The sequence below is a fragment of the Paramisgurnus dabryanus genome, chromosome 23 (assembly GCF_030506205.2).
Source record: "Paramisgurnus dabryanus chromosome 23, PD_genome_1.1, whole genome shotgun sequence".
NCBI lineage: Eukaryota > Metazoa > Chordata > Actinopteri > Cypriniformes > Cobitidae > Paramisgurnus > Paramisgurnus dabryanus.
Window position 1 is genome coordinate 23,839,984 of NC_133359.1, and position 15,456 is coordinate 23,855,439.

Consider the following 15,456-nt stretch of genomic DNA (forward strand, 5'->3'; position numbering starts at 1 on the left):
ATATTGATTTGAAAGATTTTATTTGCTAATTTTAACAAATGCAGACCTTCTACGAGGAAAGCCCGTTTAGTTTCGGTTTTAAAGACGAGACAAAAAAAGTCACAAACACACTATTTGGGTAACTTATTTGTAAATATAATGCCGTGTATGTTATTAAAAGACATATTTAGATTTACTTTTATGTTACTGGCCAATCAGAATCTAGCATGAGAGCCATGTAATAAATATTTATAAATGTATCACTTTAACATGATTTACAGCAAGTCTTTCTCCTAAAGGAAACCCAAAACTCTTTCAGCACCTCAAAGCATTAGTTTTATTGCATTTCCCACATTGGCACAGACTAAAGTAGGGCATCATGATTTATCACACTTTCCCATCCCATCTTTATTACAAACTCTTCAATGTTAGCTGGTTGAGCTTTAGCACATGGAACCAGAACTGTCTTAACTGAATATAAACCGGTATGGGAAATCAGATTGGTTTTGTGTATGCGATTTCCACATGTTTATTCGGCACCACTACTGTCTATTATAAATTTTAATCAAACAACAAATTAGACAAGATGAACAGAAAAACATAAATAGCTCTTTGCTTAGTAGCTTTAGTGGGTATTAAAATATTATATCCAATGCGTATAGTGAAGACTATACAAGTGTTTTATTTTGTATTAGATATTGCCAATTTCTAAATGTTTACTTGATGTTGCTAGATACTTGCAAAACAGTTTACTTCTAAACAGCAGATGTGAGATTAATCTAGTTATTATTTAGTTATTTGATAACCACTAGCTAACTAAGAAGACTGGGGGTGCGCTGCAGTTTGCTCTTGATTGTCTTTTGCCAATGATATAGCCTATAAATCTTATCTGTACACCACACTGAACCACAAATCCAGCCCTTTTCACCAGATCAGCATTTTGTACCGTAAAACGAAATAAAACGGGAAACGTCTTTTGTGTTTCAGATTTATTTGCATGTTTGATTTCTATCGTCATGAATTTATTAGACTGTTAGTGATTCTGGTAGTTTTTACATTTCTTTTCGGATGTGACCCTGTGTAGTACAAGCTTGACATCATTGAACCCTGTCATAACCTTGTATGGAGACATAAATACAGTACAGTCTGAAAAAGAATACTTCACCCAAAAAAAAAGTATATAATTTACTAATTTTCTTACTGTTACCGTTAGTTATCTAATTACCTACGGTTACCATGTTAAGCAGGATCTTTACTCTGCTGTAAATTTGTGATGGGTTTTGTCATCTGTGACAGCTGAAAACTGAAAATTTAAAGGGACTGTAAGTAGGATTTTAAGTGTTTTATTAATCACAATCAATGTCTTGATTCATTAATATGTCCTCGTTGGTCTCAAATGACCTCTGCCAGTGATCTGACTTTTCTTTGTAAGCTTAGAATTTATTCTCTTTACTTCCGTTGAACGGGTAAGTCCAAGGAGGCTTCTATGTCGTTCCGCCTTATTGATAAACTATAATAGCAAAGAGGGACAAAAAGCACTAGCCTACCAACGCGTTTCCACAACACGTTTTCATTCAGAACACATAAACCAGCTGAAACGGACAAGGAGATCAGTGAGTTCATAACGGCTACCGTAGTTGCAACACGCATTTGGAAAAGCGAGGCGCTAGAGAGCACTGTTCGTTTGAATGCAAAATACAATTTCACCACTAGATGGGGGTAAATTCTACTTATTGTCCCTTTAAACTGAAAACTATTTGGAAAGTTACCATATGCAAGTGCCAAATTTATGACAATGACAATGGAAGGACATATTATCAGTAAATAAATAACAATTTGGGATGTGTATCATTTCACAGCACCCTTAGCAATGCAAACATATGTGAAAGATCCAGTTAGGGACTATTTTCTCCAGTGGAGGGAAGACTTTTAGTGATTTTACATGTAAGTTGCATTGATAGTAACCATTGGTGTGGTAACCATTACATAAAAGCATTAAAGGTATTGGGGAGGATTTTCTTTTTCCGGGTGGATCATCAAAACTATTGGTCCTCCTAGTTGTCAATCGGAGAAAATTCTCCGCTGTACCTTTAAGGTACTCAAGACTCATGCTGTATCGTGAATAGGTCATGGCTAAAGGGGTTGCAATGACTATGCCCTTTAGCCATGACTTACTCCAAAATACAGCCCAGCCTCTGGTACCTTTACTTGCCTACAGTCAATATGCTTTAATTTTACAGACAATAGTGTAAACATGAGAGTGAGTGAACAATTGAGGAGCTCAGATGCAAAAGCCTCTAAACGCCACTTCCGACATAAATGAGATGATGATATTAACCGAATGCTCTCGGTGTGTTTTATACATTCTTTAAATACTTTTGTTTAAAATCCGCTTAATCTCAGCTTCAGGTCATAGTAAAATACTGGTTTGTTGGCAGAATCTATTGAGAGTAAAAATTCACTTACAGAAAACGTCAGAGGCACTTGGAGGGTTTTTTATCTGAGCTCTTGAATTGCAGAATTTTCTTTTTTGGGTGAACCATTCCTTTAACATTCGTATCAGTTTTATCATTTTAATTGCTCTTTTTTTAACATCTGAATCTGGCTTATTTTAAGACAACATTTTTACTGCTGGGCACTGATCACAATTGTAAGATTTGATTTGAACGTTGTCTTAACAGGAACGACAACATTGATACTTTGTCAAAGCAGTTCAAAATGAACATTGCTAAACAATTATTCTCCTTTACATCCATTTAGGTCCACAATCAGTTGCTGTAATGGATTAGGTGGCACAGAAACATACTCTACGCAAGTATATGAACACAAATGCAAATACTTCACCACCACATTACATAGCTTTTGTGCAGTCCTGGTGTAAATAGGCTTGTTCGACTTTATGCCGCGCCTCTAGAACAGACAGGTGAATGACGGCCAAGTACCGCGAGAGCAAGTCAACTTCGTATGATTTCTCGTGAAACTCTGATGTAATTCGCTTGTCGGTTTTTGCGGTGCCGTATGAAGTCGAACAAGCCTAAAGCCGCCTTTCCACTGCACACGACATAACGACACGATTGCCGGACTTCGCCCCCTAATGGCAGTCATAATGAAGTTTCAGTTTAATTGTAACATAGGATAGAAGCTCATTCCAGCGCAAGTGCCTTCATTGCAAAATTTAACATAGTAAAATCAATAAATGTTAAACTGCTATGCGCATATGAACAAAGACTGCCAATATTTTTTGTAGAGAACATATGGAGACAAGATTAAAATAACGTATACATATAACATTAAGTAATCAATGTTTTTTTAAGGATTCAAATGTTACTGATAAACCAAAATGATTCATAATTTTCACCTCACACACAGTTATTTATTGGAATACACTAAAATGCATCATTTCTGGTCAGCATATTGCATGCGGTGTAGTCGCACAAGTTTACATTTTTAAAACGCTCAAAAATGACGCATCCGCAGAAGGTCGGCACCTCACTTAGCCCCTTTGCGATCTCCAAACGAAATGAATGCCTTCCGGTTTATCGGCCGTCGTTTGTTGTGTGCAGTGGAAAGTCGGCTTTATACTTAAAACTGCAATTTTTATTTTTCCTCTCTATCACCATCTCTGTTTGAAACATAAAATTGCAGGTTTCTTTACATACTTGACTAACAACTGACATTTCTGTGAAATCTGAGAGATTTTAAAGGAAAAACACCACTGTTTTTCAATATTTTACTATGTTCTTACCGCAACTTAGATGAATTAATACATACCTATCTGTTTTCAATGCGTGCACTTTAATATTTGTACAGCATTTCTTGAATGTGTTGGCATTTAGCCTAGCCCTATTCATTCCTATGGCTCCAAACAAAAGTTTTATTTTGTGTCACCATACTTACTCATTTAACTACTCATGTAACAGTTTTTAAATAGGGAAAACATGGAAGCGTTTGGTGGCTTCTAAATTCATCCCTGTTTGGAGCCATAGGAATGTATGGGGCTAGGCTAAATGCTAACACATTCACGTGGCACTGTACAAAGATTAAAAGTGCACGCATTGAAAAAGATAGGTATGTATTTATTAATCTAAGTTGAGGTAAGAACATAGTAAAATATGGAAAAACAGTGGTGTTTTCCTTTAAGCTTACCATTGTGAATCGCGGTAAGGAGGCGGAGTTGAACACAGATTTTGATGTACTTGCTTAATAACAAATTTCTGTAAAATGTGTTAGACATCTACAGTAGCGACAGTTAACTAACTTGCTCAGCATGATTCGTTTCAAACTGTTGCTCCATCATGAAAGTATTTGACCTGAAAGAGAAAACAAAATGTTGACGATTTTATGCCCAATATAGCTCCCCAAGTGGTAATGCTGAGAATGCAGCCAATAGTTGATTTTTGAATGCAGTGAAATGGACACATTTGCCTTCATGTAGATGTGTAGAGTATGTTCCTGGCTTAAGACATGAACTTTGTCATCCAATTTTCATGCAGAATCTCTGAAAGGACACTTTTGTTGGTCATTCTTGTAGCCTCTTTGTCAAACCACTGCAACAAGCATGTCTTGAACCATGCTGTAGCCGCTCTGAATGTGTCCTATCTCAACTGAAGCATTCTGCTTTGACACATTGCACTGTTCTTGATCCATGCGGGTCCATGTGAAAGTCCTCAGTTGCTTTTCAGATTCACATTTCTCTCCGATTACTTTAGTCACATAATGCTACATCATGCTTCAAGGTCTCCATATGCAGTAGTCACACAAGTCAGTAGTTAGATGTGACCAAGTCACAGGGAGGTCTCCCAAGAACCCGGTCTTGGGGAAAAGTCTACACTTACCCCAGCTTTGGAGCTGTCTCCTTACCCTTCAAAACGGGCAAAGGGATTTCTTTATCTTTAGGTGGGATCACAGTGTCTTTTGACCCCAGTGGTTCCTCATTTCTTTGCTTGAGGAGGAACCTCTGTTCCCCATGTAAGGGCTTTGTTTTCTCCCTGAGCCCCTGAAGCGGCTGGGCTGTCTCAAGGCTGCTGGGATTGAGAGCGCTCTATTTTCAGCACAGGCTCTGTGTTTTCCGAGTCGCTGTGGTGTTTTCGGTCTCTTGGCTGCTGTTCCCCCTTTCCGCCACGAGTCCAAGAGGGCGATCGGACGTACCCGCTGTGTGGAAATCGGGGTAATGGGGGCTGCTGGCGATCTGTGGGGTGAACTTAGAAAACCAAACAATGAAAAACACCTTCATAACAATTGACTGACTGATGCTAAACTAATGAAGAGGACCACGGCAATATTTCACCAACTTTTTAGATTGTTGGCCATAGGCAAACTCTCTTAGTGGCTGCGTCTCAAATTGTCATACTATGCGACTTGCGACTCGAATTTGAAATTGAGATGTTTCTCTCTCTCTCACACACACACAAATTCAATTTAGGATATCATCATAATATCTCATATAATATCTCCTGATATCTTCAAACGTTTGATGTGACTCACTCGCTGGAGATTCTGTGTGATTCTCATCATCAGAGTCAGCAAACACTTCTCCCAGTTCTTGATCAGACATGTCTGTAAGCTCCGTCAGGTCCAGGAGATCAAAGTGAACCTCCAATGAGGACACGCTGCTTAGAGGCTCTGAGATCAGACAAAAGACACAGATCACAGCTACCAACGTAACCAACATCACCATGAGTATTTTCATTTGTTATTTTTCAGCTTGCAATAATCTACTTATTTCTTTTCTTTAGCATACTGTAATAAATGATTTTGTGGCTTAGTAAATTTAAATAAATAAAATGAGTAAATTCTATAAAAAATATAATAATTATTGTTTTTTAACCAAATTTTAGTAAAAATAACACAAAAAAAGTGAGAAATTCTAAATGAACACACACATTATTTAGCAAATCACGTAAAATTTGTAAGAAGGAAATTAAATTAATAATTTTGGCTTAAAACTACTTGAATTATTTTAGTAAATATAACTAACTGGGCAGTGGATTAAAAATAATATGCTGGATTTACTTAAAAATATAGTGCATATTTTTTGCATCTACTTTTTGAGTGAATTTTACATGAAATTTTAAGCAATTGCTTAAATTTTTTTTTAAACTTACTGAAAAAAGTGGATGCAAAAATACCGAGCCCCTAATGTGACGTTGAAGTAAAAAAATCTAAAGTTAAAAAGTTTCATGTGCTTATGTGAAGCTTTTGCGTGCTCACATTAAATTTTCATGTGCTCACGCGAAACCTTTATGTGCAGAAAGCAAACCATTGAATTATTTGAATTGAATTTTTTATTTTTAAAGTTTAGTTTTGCGTGCTCACATGAATCTATCGCATGCTAACGTGAAACTATGGCATGCGCACCTGAAACTATCGCGTGCGCACGATAGTTTCACATGCGCACACGATAGTTTCACGTAAGCACAACAAACTAAACTTTATTTCATTTTTGCTCTATGTCCCCTTAGGGGCTCCATACAAAAATTATGCACTATATATATTTTTTTCCAGCGTATTGTTATTTGTAAATCACACAAAAAATGTGTCTGGGTCATCATTTAACCCAAACTGTAAGTAAAGACATTTGCATTATTGGGAAAATTACAACAACATTTTTTGTTGTGTGACATTATTTTCAAGACAATTCAAATTTGAAATGTAATGGAAAACATTGCTCATTCCCGTTATTCCAAAAATCTCATTAACATAATTCAATGGTTTGCTTTTGTGTATTTTTTTCTCAGGTATTGGCATTAGCTCATCATTACTGTAATCAGGGCATGTAGATTCTGGAGGGAATGGTAGGTAACTCACTAATAATGAAAACTACAATCACAACCCCCTCAATATTATACGATCATTACTGAAAACATACGAGGAGCTGATGCAAAAGCCACTAAATGTCACCTCCGTCAAAAATGAGATAATAATATTAACCGAATGCTCTCTGCTTATATTTTTCAAATAATTTAGCTTCAAATCCACTTTATCGCTGCCTCAGGCCATCCAGAAAACCGGTTGGCAGAATCCATTAGGAGTCTGATCAAATAAAAAATGCTCACTTACAAGAAAACATGTCGCACTTAAAGGGTTTTGCATCTGAGCTCTTCATATGCTTCTCAGTATTTCAAACCGAATCTAAGGTCTTTATTGTAATGCATATAAAAATCATGAAGACACATTTTTACATATAAATAGCATAAATACTTTTAAATTTAAAAACATATCACTATATTTTACATTGTAATGAGAATGTGGGGGAAGTAAATATAACCTTTATTTTTATTCTATTTCTTTAAATTTTGTGATTAATCGGTGCTGTTCCCACTTTTACTCACGTCGTTTCTCTGTGATCAGCACCTGACTGCCGTGATGTGCTGGAGTACCAAAATGTTGTTCTCCTGAAGCATTGTGGGACGCCTCACTGGTGAGACTGGCAGAGCTGGAGGACTTAAGAAGCTTCTGAAACTCTTTTAGTGGCTCTAAAAAGAAATAGGAGCCGAAATTGTTTTTATAAAACTAAAAATACCACCTTACATAACCTTAATGATCAACTTGAAACAAAGAAATATATAATATTTGCCCAAGAGACTGTAGCTGCATCCAAAATTGCCTACGTATGTAAGACAAGTAGTATATGTCTAAATAAATAGTATATAAAAAGGCCCAGGATGAACTGCTACTTTCAGCTAGACTTAAACTAAGGGTGCTTTTCAGTTCTTATTTCTGCATCCTTGTTTCCTTTTGCTTCTGCTTCCATTTTTGCATTTTTGAAAATAATTAAAAGACACAATGATGTGAAGTGGGAGGAGATTTATATGTGCCTCAGGTTTAATTGACAAAACACTTCCGCATAGGAAGTCACACTTAGAGAATTGAGATGTCCTACAAGATGACAGAGCTTGATTGGTTTTCAGGTCGTAGGACGTAGGAGTGAAAAAACTAGAAAGCAAATTGAGAAGCACCATAAGGGCCAGATTTACTAAATGGGGCAAATTAACACAAAAGCGCAATTCCAAAAAAGCACAGAAGGGAAGTGGTAATATCTGCGGGTTATATTATAAAAAGGTGCAAATTAAATTACACAGGCGCAACAGGTGATTTGATTTCCATAATGACCAATGCAAAAGCAGCGCAAATTGGGTCGCAAATAAGCAGAGCTGATGCTCTTCATGTGTGTCTGACCTACTAACGCCTGATGGGCCTGAGTTCAGCACCACGGACATCCCAGCTGAAATTCCAGCTAACGAAGCCATAGTACACTGAAAAGATCCAAAGGACAAAAAAGGGTTAAAAAAAAGTTTTGCAACACCTGCTATTGCGTGACTTCTCCTAGTGACTCCTCTTTTATTTCCTCCAGCAAACAAAAAGTAACATGGTTTGGCAAAATCTTCCTCCTATCAGCAACAATTGCAGCCATTTCAAGCCAAAATGATTTAAGACACGCTTTTTTAAACGTTAAATAATGACGCAAATACCAGTAATAACACACGCGCAAACATTTGTAAATCGTGTTGCATGAATCATTTAAATAATCTCCTCCCATAAACCATGCGTCTGAAAGGATAACTCCTGGAAATGCATATGCATTAAAGGTACATTCCACTTTTAAAAAAAAAAAATATGCTCATTTTCCAGCTCCCCCTAGGGTTTAACATTTGATTCTTACCATTTTGGAATCCATTCAGCCGATCTCCGGGTCTGGCGCTAGCACTTTTAGCATAGCTTAGCATAATCCATTGAATCTGATTAGACCATTAGCATTGCGCTAAAAAATAACCAAAGAGTTTTGATATTTTTCCTGAATGGATGGATTCCAAAATGGTAAGAATCAAATGTTTAACCCTACGGGAGCTGGAAATGAACATATTTTCAAAAAAAGTGGAATGTCGCAAAAATAACTACACCACACCTTTTCAGCGCAAATGATCCACTGCGCGTCTTTTGTAAATCCCAACAGTTGTTATTATGGTTTGCTGACGCAAGATTTTAGTAAATCTGCCCCTAAGTGTGCATTCGACACTTTACTATCCTGTGATGCCACACTAGCTGAGAAGCCGCCAAATTCAAAAACGTGAATATACTAAAGAATACCATAAATCTGTGAAGTGGGTAGCTGTTTATGTGAATTTGGTACCAAGAAATGTATACACATACGTAAATTATGGTCAAAGTTGTTCTGATTATGTCACAGGACATACGGGTCACATGACAAGGAAAACATGTGTCTGAAATGTATTCATACTACACCCACACAAACAAGGTACTGTTTAATAAAAAAAAAAAACAGTAGGTAGTTTTTTGGTTTCAGTGTGTAAGTCTTGCTTGCCCATGCAAAAACTTGCTGCCATATGTGTATTTACCATGGTGGTGGCTATGTGGTTGCTAATGTGTTTGAAATGGATGTTAACATATTGCTATGTTGTTCTCAATGGTTCCTAGCATTTTAACTTTGTAGTTGCTAGATGGTTGTTTTAATGTTAAAGTCAAATGAGCCCGCTCTTAAGTCTATGATATTTTATTAAAGGGGACAGAGAATGAGAAAACATTTTTACCTTGTCTTTGTTGAATAATGGTAGTCTACCCACATTCACGAACATACAAAAAGTGCTAGACATGCTAAACATCTCAGTCTCATAGAAATTCCTCTTTTAGAAACGTCAGCCAGAAAACGGCCCAATCTGAAAAACTGATGCTTATGACATCACAGGCATCTCACTGCCCCTCCACTTTAAAATAATTGGCTACATTTTTTGAGTGGCAGCAAAGTCAGCCAATCAGTAATGAGATTGCCAGTTAAGCCAATAGGGGGAGCCAAATAGGTGCAAAACCCCTTGTTTAAAATCCCCCACCATAATAGAGCTATCTGAGAGAGGTTTTTAGGAAGCTTCTAAGGTATTACAGACCCAAACAAAACAAATTTTTTCTACATGTCACATCACAGAACAAGGATAAATACCCCGTTCAATCATTCTATGTCACCTTTAACATAAAAGAGTTTATTTAAAATGTAAACCTAAGGGACTTTTAATTTTTTTAGGTAAAATAGTACATCCAAATACTTCATTAAGTCAAAGCTTAAAACTATGGGTTAGGGGTTTGTTCAGCCATAGTTATAGTGAATAAAAAGTAAAACATCAAATTTAACCAAAGATTGCTAGTGTCACTTAGTGCAATACATTAATGAAAACAATAGTCTCGCTACATGCCCACAGCTGAGCTCTTGTTCTCCATGTCTTGCTCTCTAATGGGGTTTGTCAGCGGTTGCCAAAGAAGTGAAACAGAAGACGCTTGTGTTTCACTCAGTATTTAAAGATCCTCCAGACCGCTATTGATTTCTCGCAGCGGCAATCAAAGCATACTAGCGTTTTATATCATTGAAGACAGTTCAATTACACACATGGGACAAGAAGACAAGTAGACCGAATATAACTTGATCTACGTCTTCTGTATTGTTGTTTTTGGACTAGATATGGGATGATACAGAGTTTCTCAGCTGCAGTTGCTCTCCGCAGTCTGCAGGTCTCTACATCATACCTTTCATTAGCCTACCCACACAGAAAACCCCAGCTATGATGATGCTTTTGGGTTCTACTGTGTTGTTCTGTTATTGTGTGTGTTAGCCATGCAAATATTGATGCATGTATTGCAATATATAGAAATATGACTATTCTGAGCTATGGATCTAAACCATGCATGCCAAAATAAACCATACAGTATTTTTAGCACCGTTCAGTGGCTCCCAATTCCCATTGTCCCAACACAACTGCTGCAAAGATGCAGCTCAATGTCAAATTTTATGCAAGGGTCGCATCCCAAATCCACTGTTCTGTATTTCCTCTGACTCAAGATCTTTGTCATTTCTTCATACTATTATTTAAAAAGTCAATTTATGGTAGAATTTATAAGCCACCACCCTAAACATGTCCAAGTTGCTGTGCCTCTATCCTTATGCATGCATAATCGCAAGATGCACGCCGCTGGGCAGACCCTGCCGGCTTCCTCTGCCTGCTTGCTTTGTTTGTGCGTATCAAAAATAAAGACATGGTGGCAGCTCTTACAGCGAGCTTTTGAATGCGAGGAGCGTACATGCTTTAATGCGTCGCAGAGTGCTGCTTGATAAATGTTTGATCTTACCTGCAACGCTAGAGTCTGCCTGAGCCTCCATTAAGTCTATTGTAGCAGCCGGTGCAGTGCTGTCTGGCGTCTCAAATGGGATTAGAGGGAGCACCTCCTGCCTCGTGCACGCTCTGTATCTCTTTTCAGTATCTCTCTCTCTCTCTCCCTCTCTCTGTCTTCCCCACCCCTACATGCACAATCACACAGTCACTCTCTTTGTCACTGCAGCATAGCACTGACACATAAAGGGTCCCAGCAGAGTACAACACAGTCAGCCACCACACGATTGCCACTATGCATGACACACCAATACAGGAGAAAGGAGACTGTATACAATAGACTGGAGAAAAAGACTGGAGAAAAGGATGTGGAAAAGGGAGACTTGCAGTCCTAGGTAAAAGTCTTAGGCCATCATGCCACCATTAGATTTTTGCAATGGTATAGTGAGAATATATAATTAAGTCTCTTTATAGAATACAATTAGAAAATTTGCAGTATTAAAGGGGACATTTCACAAGACTTTTTTTAAAAGAAAAATAAATCTTTGGTGTTCCCAGAGTTTGTATGTGGAGTTTAGCTCAAAATATCATATATAGATCATTTATTTATTATAAAATGTTAAAATTGTCACTTTGTAGGTGTGAGCAAAAATGTGCCGTTTTTGGGTGTGTCCTTTAAAATGCAAATGAGCTGATCTCTGCACTAATTGGCAGTGTCATGGTTGGATAGTGCAGATTAAGGGGCGGTATTACCCCCTTTTGACATCACAAAGGGAGCCTAATTTCAATTACCTATTTTTTTTCAAAAGCTTACAGAGAATGGTTAACCAAAACAAAGTTATTGGGTTGATCTTTTTGACGTTTTCTAGGTTGATAGAAGCACTAAGGATCCAATTATAGCACTTAAACATGAAAAAAATCTGATTTTTATGATATGTTCCATTTAATACACAGAATAAAATTATAAAATAAAGTGCTAAGTATTTAGTGTGAGCTCTACTTATAGTTGAGCAATCCCAGCAGACTCTCATAAACCTAAATGAAATTAAATCATAATTTAAAAAAATAAAATGACTTCAGTCTCCCCAAAAGAGTTCAAGATGTGTTTAGTGCAAAGAGAGGTCAACAATAAATTCGGACTTTTGCCTGTTGTTCTGAAAATAGTTTTTTTTTTTACAGTTTTCAGTTTCTTCTTCATAAAGAGAGTGAAACGTAAATAGGGATGACCATTAAAAACAACAAAGCTGGTGGTGGCAGCAATGTATGTTCATGCCAGTGGTGCGCTGTGATTGTTTTAACTGGGTATGCGCGGTGGCATCATGTCATGTCAAGACCCGGTGATTTTTTTTTAAGCTTAATTTCATTATTGAAAGCAACACAGTTAAAAGTAGTTCTATGTTGGATCTTTTATTAAAAGTAGACTATACTTACCTGTTGAGATGTGCCTTCACAAGCACCAGAAAGAGCTGCTACTGTGTTGTTTAGGTTGGTTCAGGTCAGACACGAAAGGGTGATGTATTTTTTTATTGCATTATGTGCCACAGAAATGGCATACTTCATATTTAAATGGTACTGCGCATCTGCTAAATCACAGACAAATAATCATTAAGACAGTTTATTTGTCAGTTTAAATGTATTTCAGAAGTATTTTAATTAAGAATTTGAAATAATGTTAACATAGAAGGCCTATTAGTAGCATATTATAAATATTTATTAAACCCATTAATAATAAATACACATATAAGCATTCTTTTAAAGCAACACTATGTAGTTGTTTTACCTTTAAATAATGTCTCTAAAATTATTTCAGTGATAGAACAACTTTTAACTGGACAAATTGTACTGTTGCTGCAACCTGAGCAGCCTCCTAGCTGCTACAAGCACACTCTGAAAGTGGCGGTGGAGGGTAGAGCACACAGCCCCGCTCCTCCCCCTGCCTGCAGAAGAGTGTCTGATACCATTTTTACATGGAAACTACATAGTGTTGCTTTAAAAATACATTGATTAAATACATGCAAAATAGTTAACAAGAACAAAGACTATTACAAACTCAGATAGTCTACTTGCAATCTGTATTTAGCATTTTAAGGTGAAAGTCTTCATAAAAAAATCCCAATAGAGAAAATAAAATACTATAAACATAGTTTTAGTTATGACATTTTTACCCGTTAAGTGGCTCTGTCCCATGAGCGGGACACCTAAGTTTACTTCAATATTTTTTCCATGTAAATTTGAACAAACTTTATATTGTTGAAAAGGTCTAAGCCTCTAGAATACATATTTCAAAAGTGTTTTATGAAATAAATTATGTAGGGAAAGTAATTGATTCATTTATGAAGAGAGTGTGTAACAAAAAATGTATATCTTGCGAAATGACACAGTCCCGCCAGGAGAGACACCTTTGTTTACTTCAATGTTTTGCATGTGAATTCTTATCCAATCATGATAAACTATATATTGTTTGAAAGCTCTAAGAGTGTAGTTTTCATTTATCATCACCATGGAATGACAAAGTGCGAGTCATTTTCTTAAAGGTCATGGGCCCATAGGTGGGACCACAGTGTTTTTATATATTTATAACACTAATACCCTCGTCTAAGCATAAAAATCTTGACAAACTATATATCTTTGGAAAGCTCTAGTTTTTCCAAAAACTAGTTGTTTTCATATTTCATCACCATTTTGGGAGAATTATGACGTAGTGAGAGTCAGTTTCTAAAATGTCAAGGGGCCACAGGTGGGCCAAATTTGTTTTTACATATTTATAACACTAAAACCCTATCTAAACTTAAAAAACATGACAAACTATATATCACTAGAAAGCTCTCCAAATGAGGTTTTCATATGTCAAGGTCATCTGATATTAAAAATAATGTAAGGACAGTTTTTTTGTTACATGCCACCCTCCATAGGAATGCATAATTATTATATATTCATAAAACTATAATATCAATCTTCAGAAAATGTTGACAAACTATATATTGTTGGAAAGCTCTAAAAATGTAGTTTTCATATTTCAAAATGTTTTAGCAGTAATAATAATGCAGTGACAGTAATTTATTAATTTGTGACAAGAGTATGCAGCAAACAATTGACACCTAGTGGCCGTTGTTGGTAAAATCACTAAAAGTGTGACACAAACTTAATTTTTTTGTGATTTTAACTTAAAATTTGGATCAGAACTACTTGAGACTTCATGTTTGCATTATTACTTTTGTAAAATATTTTACATTTTTATAATTTTATTTATAAATTAAAATAAACGTAAACGGCTATAATCATTTATTTATTTAATATTTATTTAAACCCCCAAAGTGTCTTCTTTAAAACAAGACCAAGATTAGGCTTCTAGACCAAAAAATGGCACCAGAGTTATATTCATTTAAATGTGAATTTCACATTTTCACTCCCCCCCCATCAAAGGGTATTTGCGCCACTTAAGAGGTTAATTTGATTTAGTCTAGTTAGTTCTGGATTCGATACAATTATAATTTTGGTAATTGAGATCTGGCAGCAGCAGCTCATTTTTAAGCTTGGGTGATTTAAAGAAAATACAATTTTTTGACAAATAAATATATAACACACAGTTATATATATATATACATACCAAGATTTTATTGTGTAGCTTTATGGTATACAAAGAAAGTAATTTATAGTAATTAAAAGTGTTAGTATGAATTAGCAAATCCACAAATTGCTTGTTTATGCAGAACATTCAGAGCTTATGGACCGCATGCCCCTTGTTTATGTAAAAGAAATGAAAAGATTATGAAAATGTGTCTAAAACATACAGAAAACGTGACAAGATAAGGTAACACAAACCATTAGGAAAGAACATTTATACTGGCACATTTTTGGCAAAGTTGAGAGTTAATTTTAATGCTAGGGAAGACAATATTTTTCATATAGCCTATCTACATGCATAGCCTATTGATTGAAAGTCAAGTCTCTTCAAACTGTGATATCAATTAAAAAACAAAGTTGTTCTAAATATTACAATACAGTACTGTAAATGCCTGATTGTGAAAGTCTTATGACCACAAAGCATTGAGGCTAAGTTTAGGTTATTTATTATTGTAACGTTATGTGTGCTTTGTACTGCATTGTTTACTTACCAGTGAATGAGACATGAGGTCATTTGAAAGCATTTCTTGTGACACAGGCGTGGCTTTGGAGAGAGCTGTAAAGGGAGAGTGGGATCTTTTTATTTTATTTCTCAAAGCTGGCTTGCTATTCCTTTAAACTTATTATCACAACTAATCTTTACATGGGAATGAATTGCACCATGCAAATATTTCAACAAATGTTGCAGGACTATACTGACAACAATTGTATTAAGAAATACAATTAAAATCACTTAAACTAT

The 15,456-nt window shown here is 36.0% G+C and overlaps 1 protein-coding gene across 2 annotated transcripts; it reads right to left on the minus strand.

The window, feature by feature from the left end:
• Positions 1 to 4,081: 4,081 nt before the first annotated feature.
• Positions 4,082 to 11,402, minus strand: dbndd1 (dysbindin domain containing 1). Of its 2 annotated transcripts, none has more exons than XM_065291343.2 (4): positions 11,110 to 11,402; positions 7,311 to 7,454; positions 5,464 to 5,601; positions 4,082 to 5,167 (listed from the first exon to the last, which is right to left on the minus strand). In XM_065291343.2, exons 1-4 carry the CDS (start codon positions 11,138 to 11,140, stop codon positions 4,995 to 4,997), a joined length of 486 nt encoding a protein of 161 aa, XP_065147415.1. In that variant the 5' UTR covers positions 11,141 to 11,402; the 3' UTR covers positions 4,082 to 4,994. The 2 variants fall into 2 exon arrangements, with proteins under 2 accessions (XP_065147415.1, XP_065147414.1); XM_065291342.2 differs by having other exon boundaries at positions 4,082 to 5,179; positions 11,110 to 11,394.
• Positions 11,403 to 15,456: the final 4,054 nt, after the last annotated feature.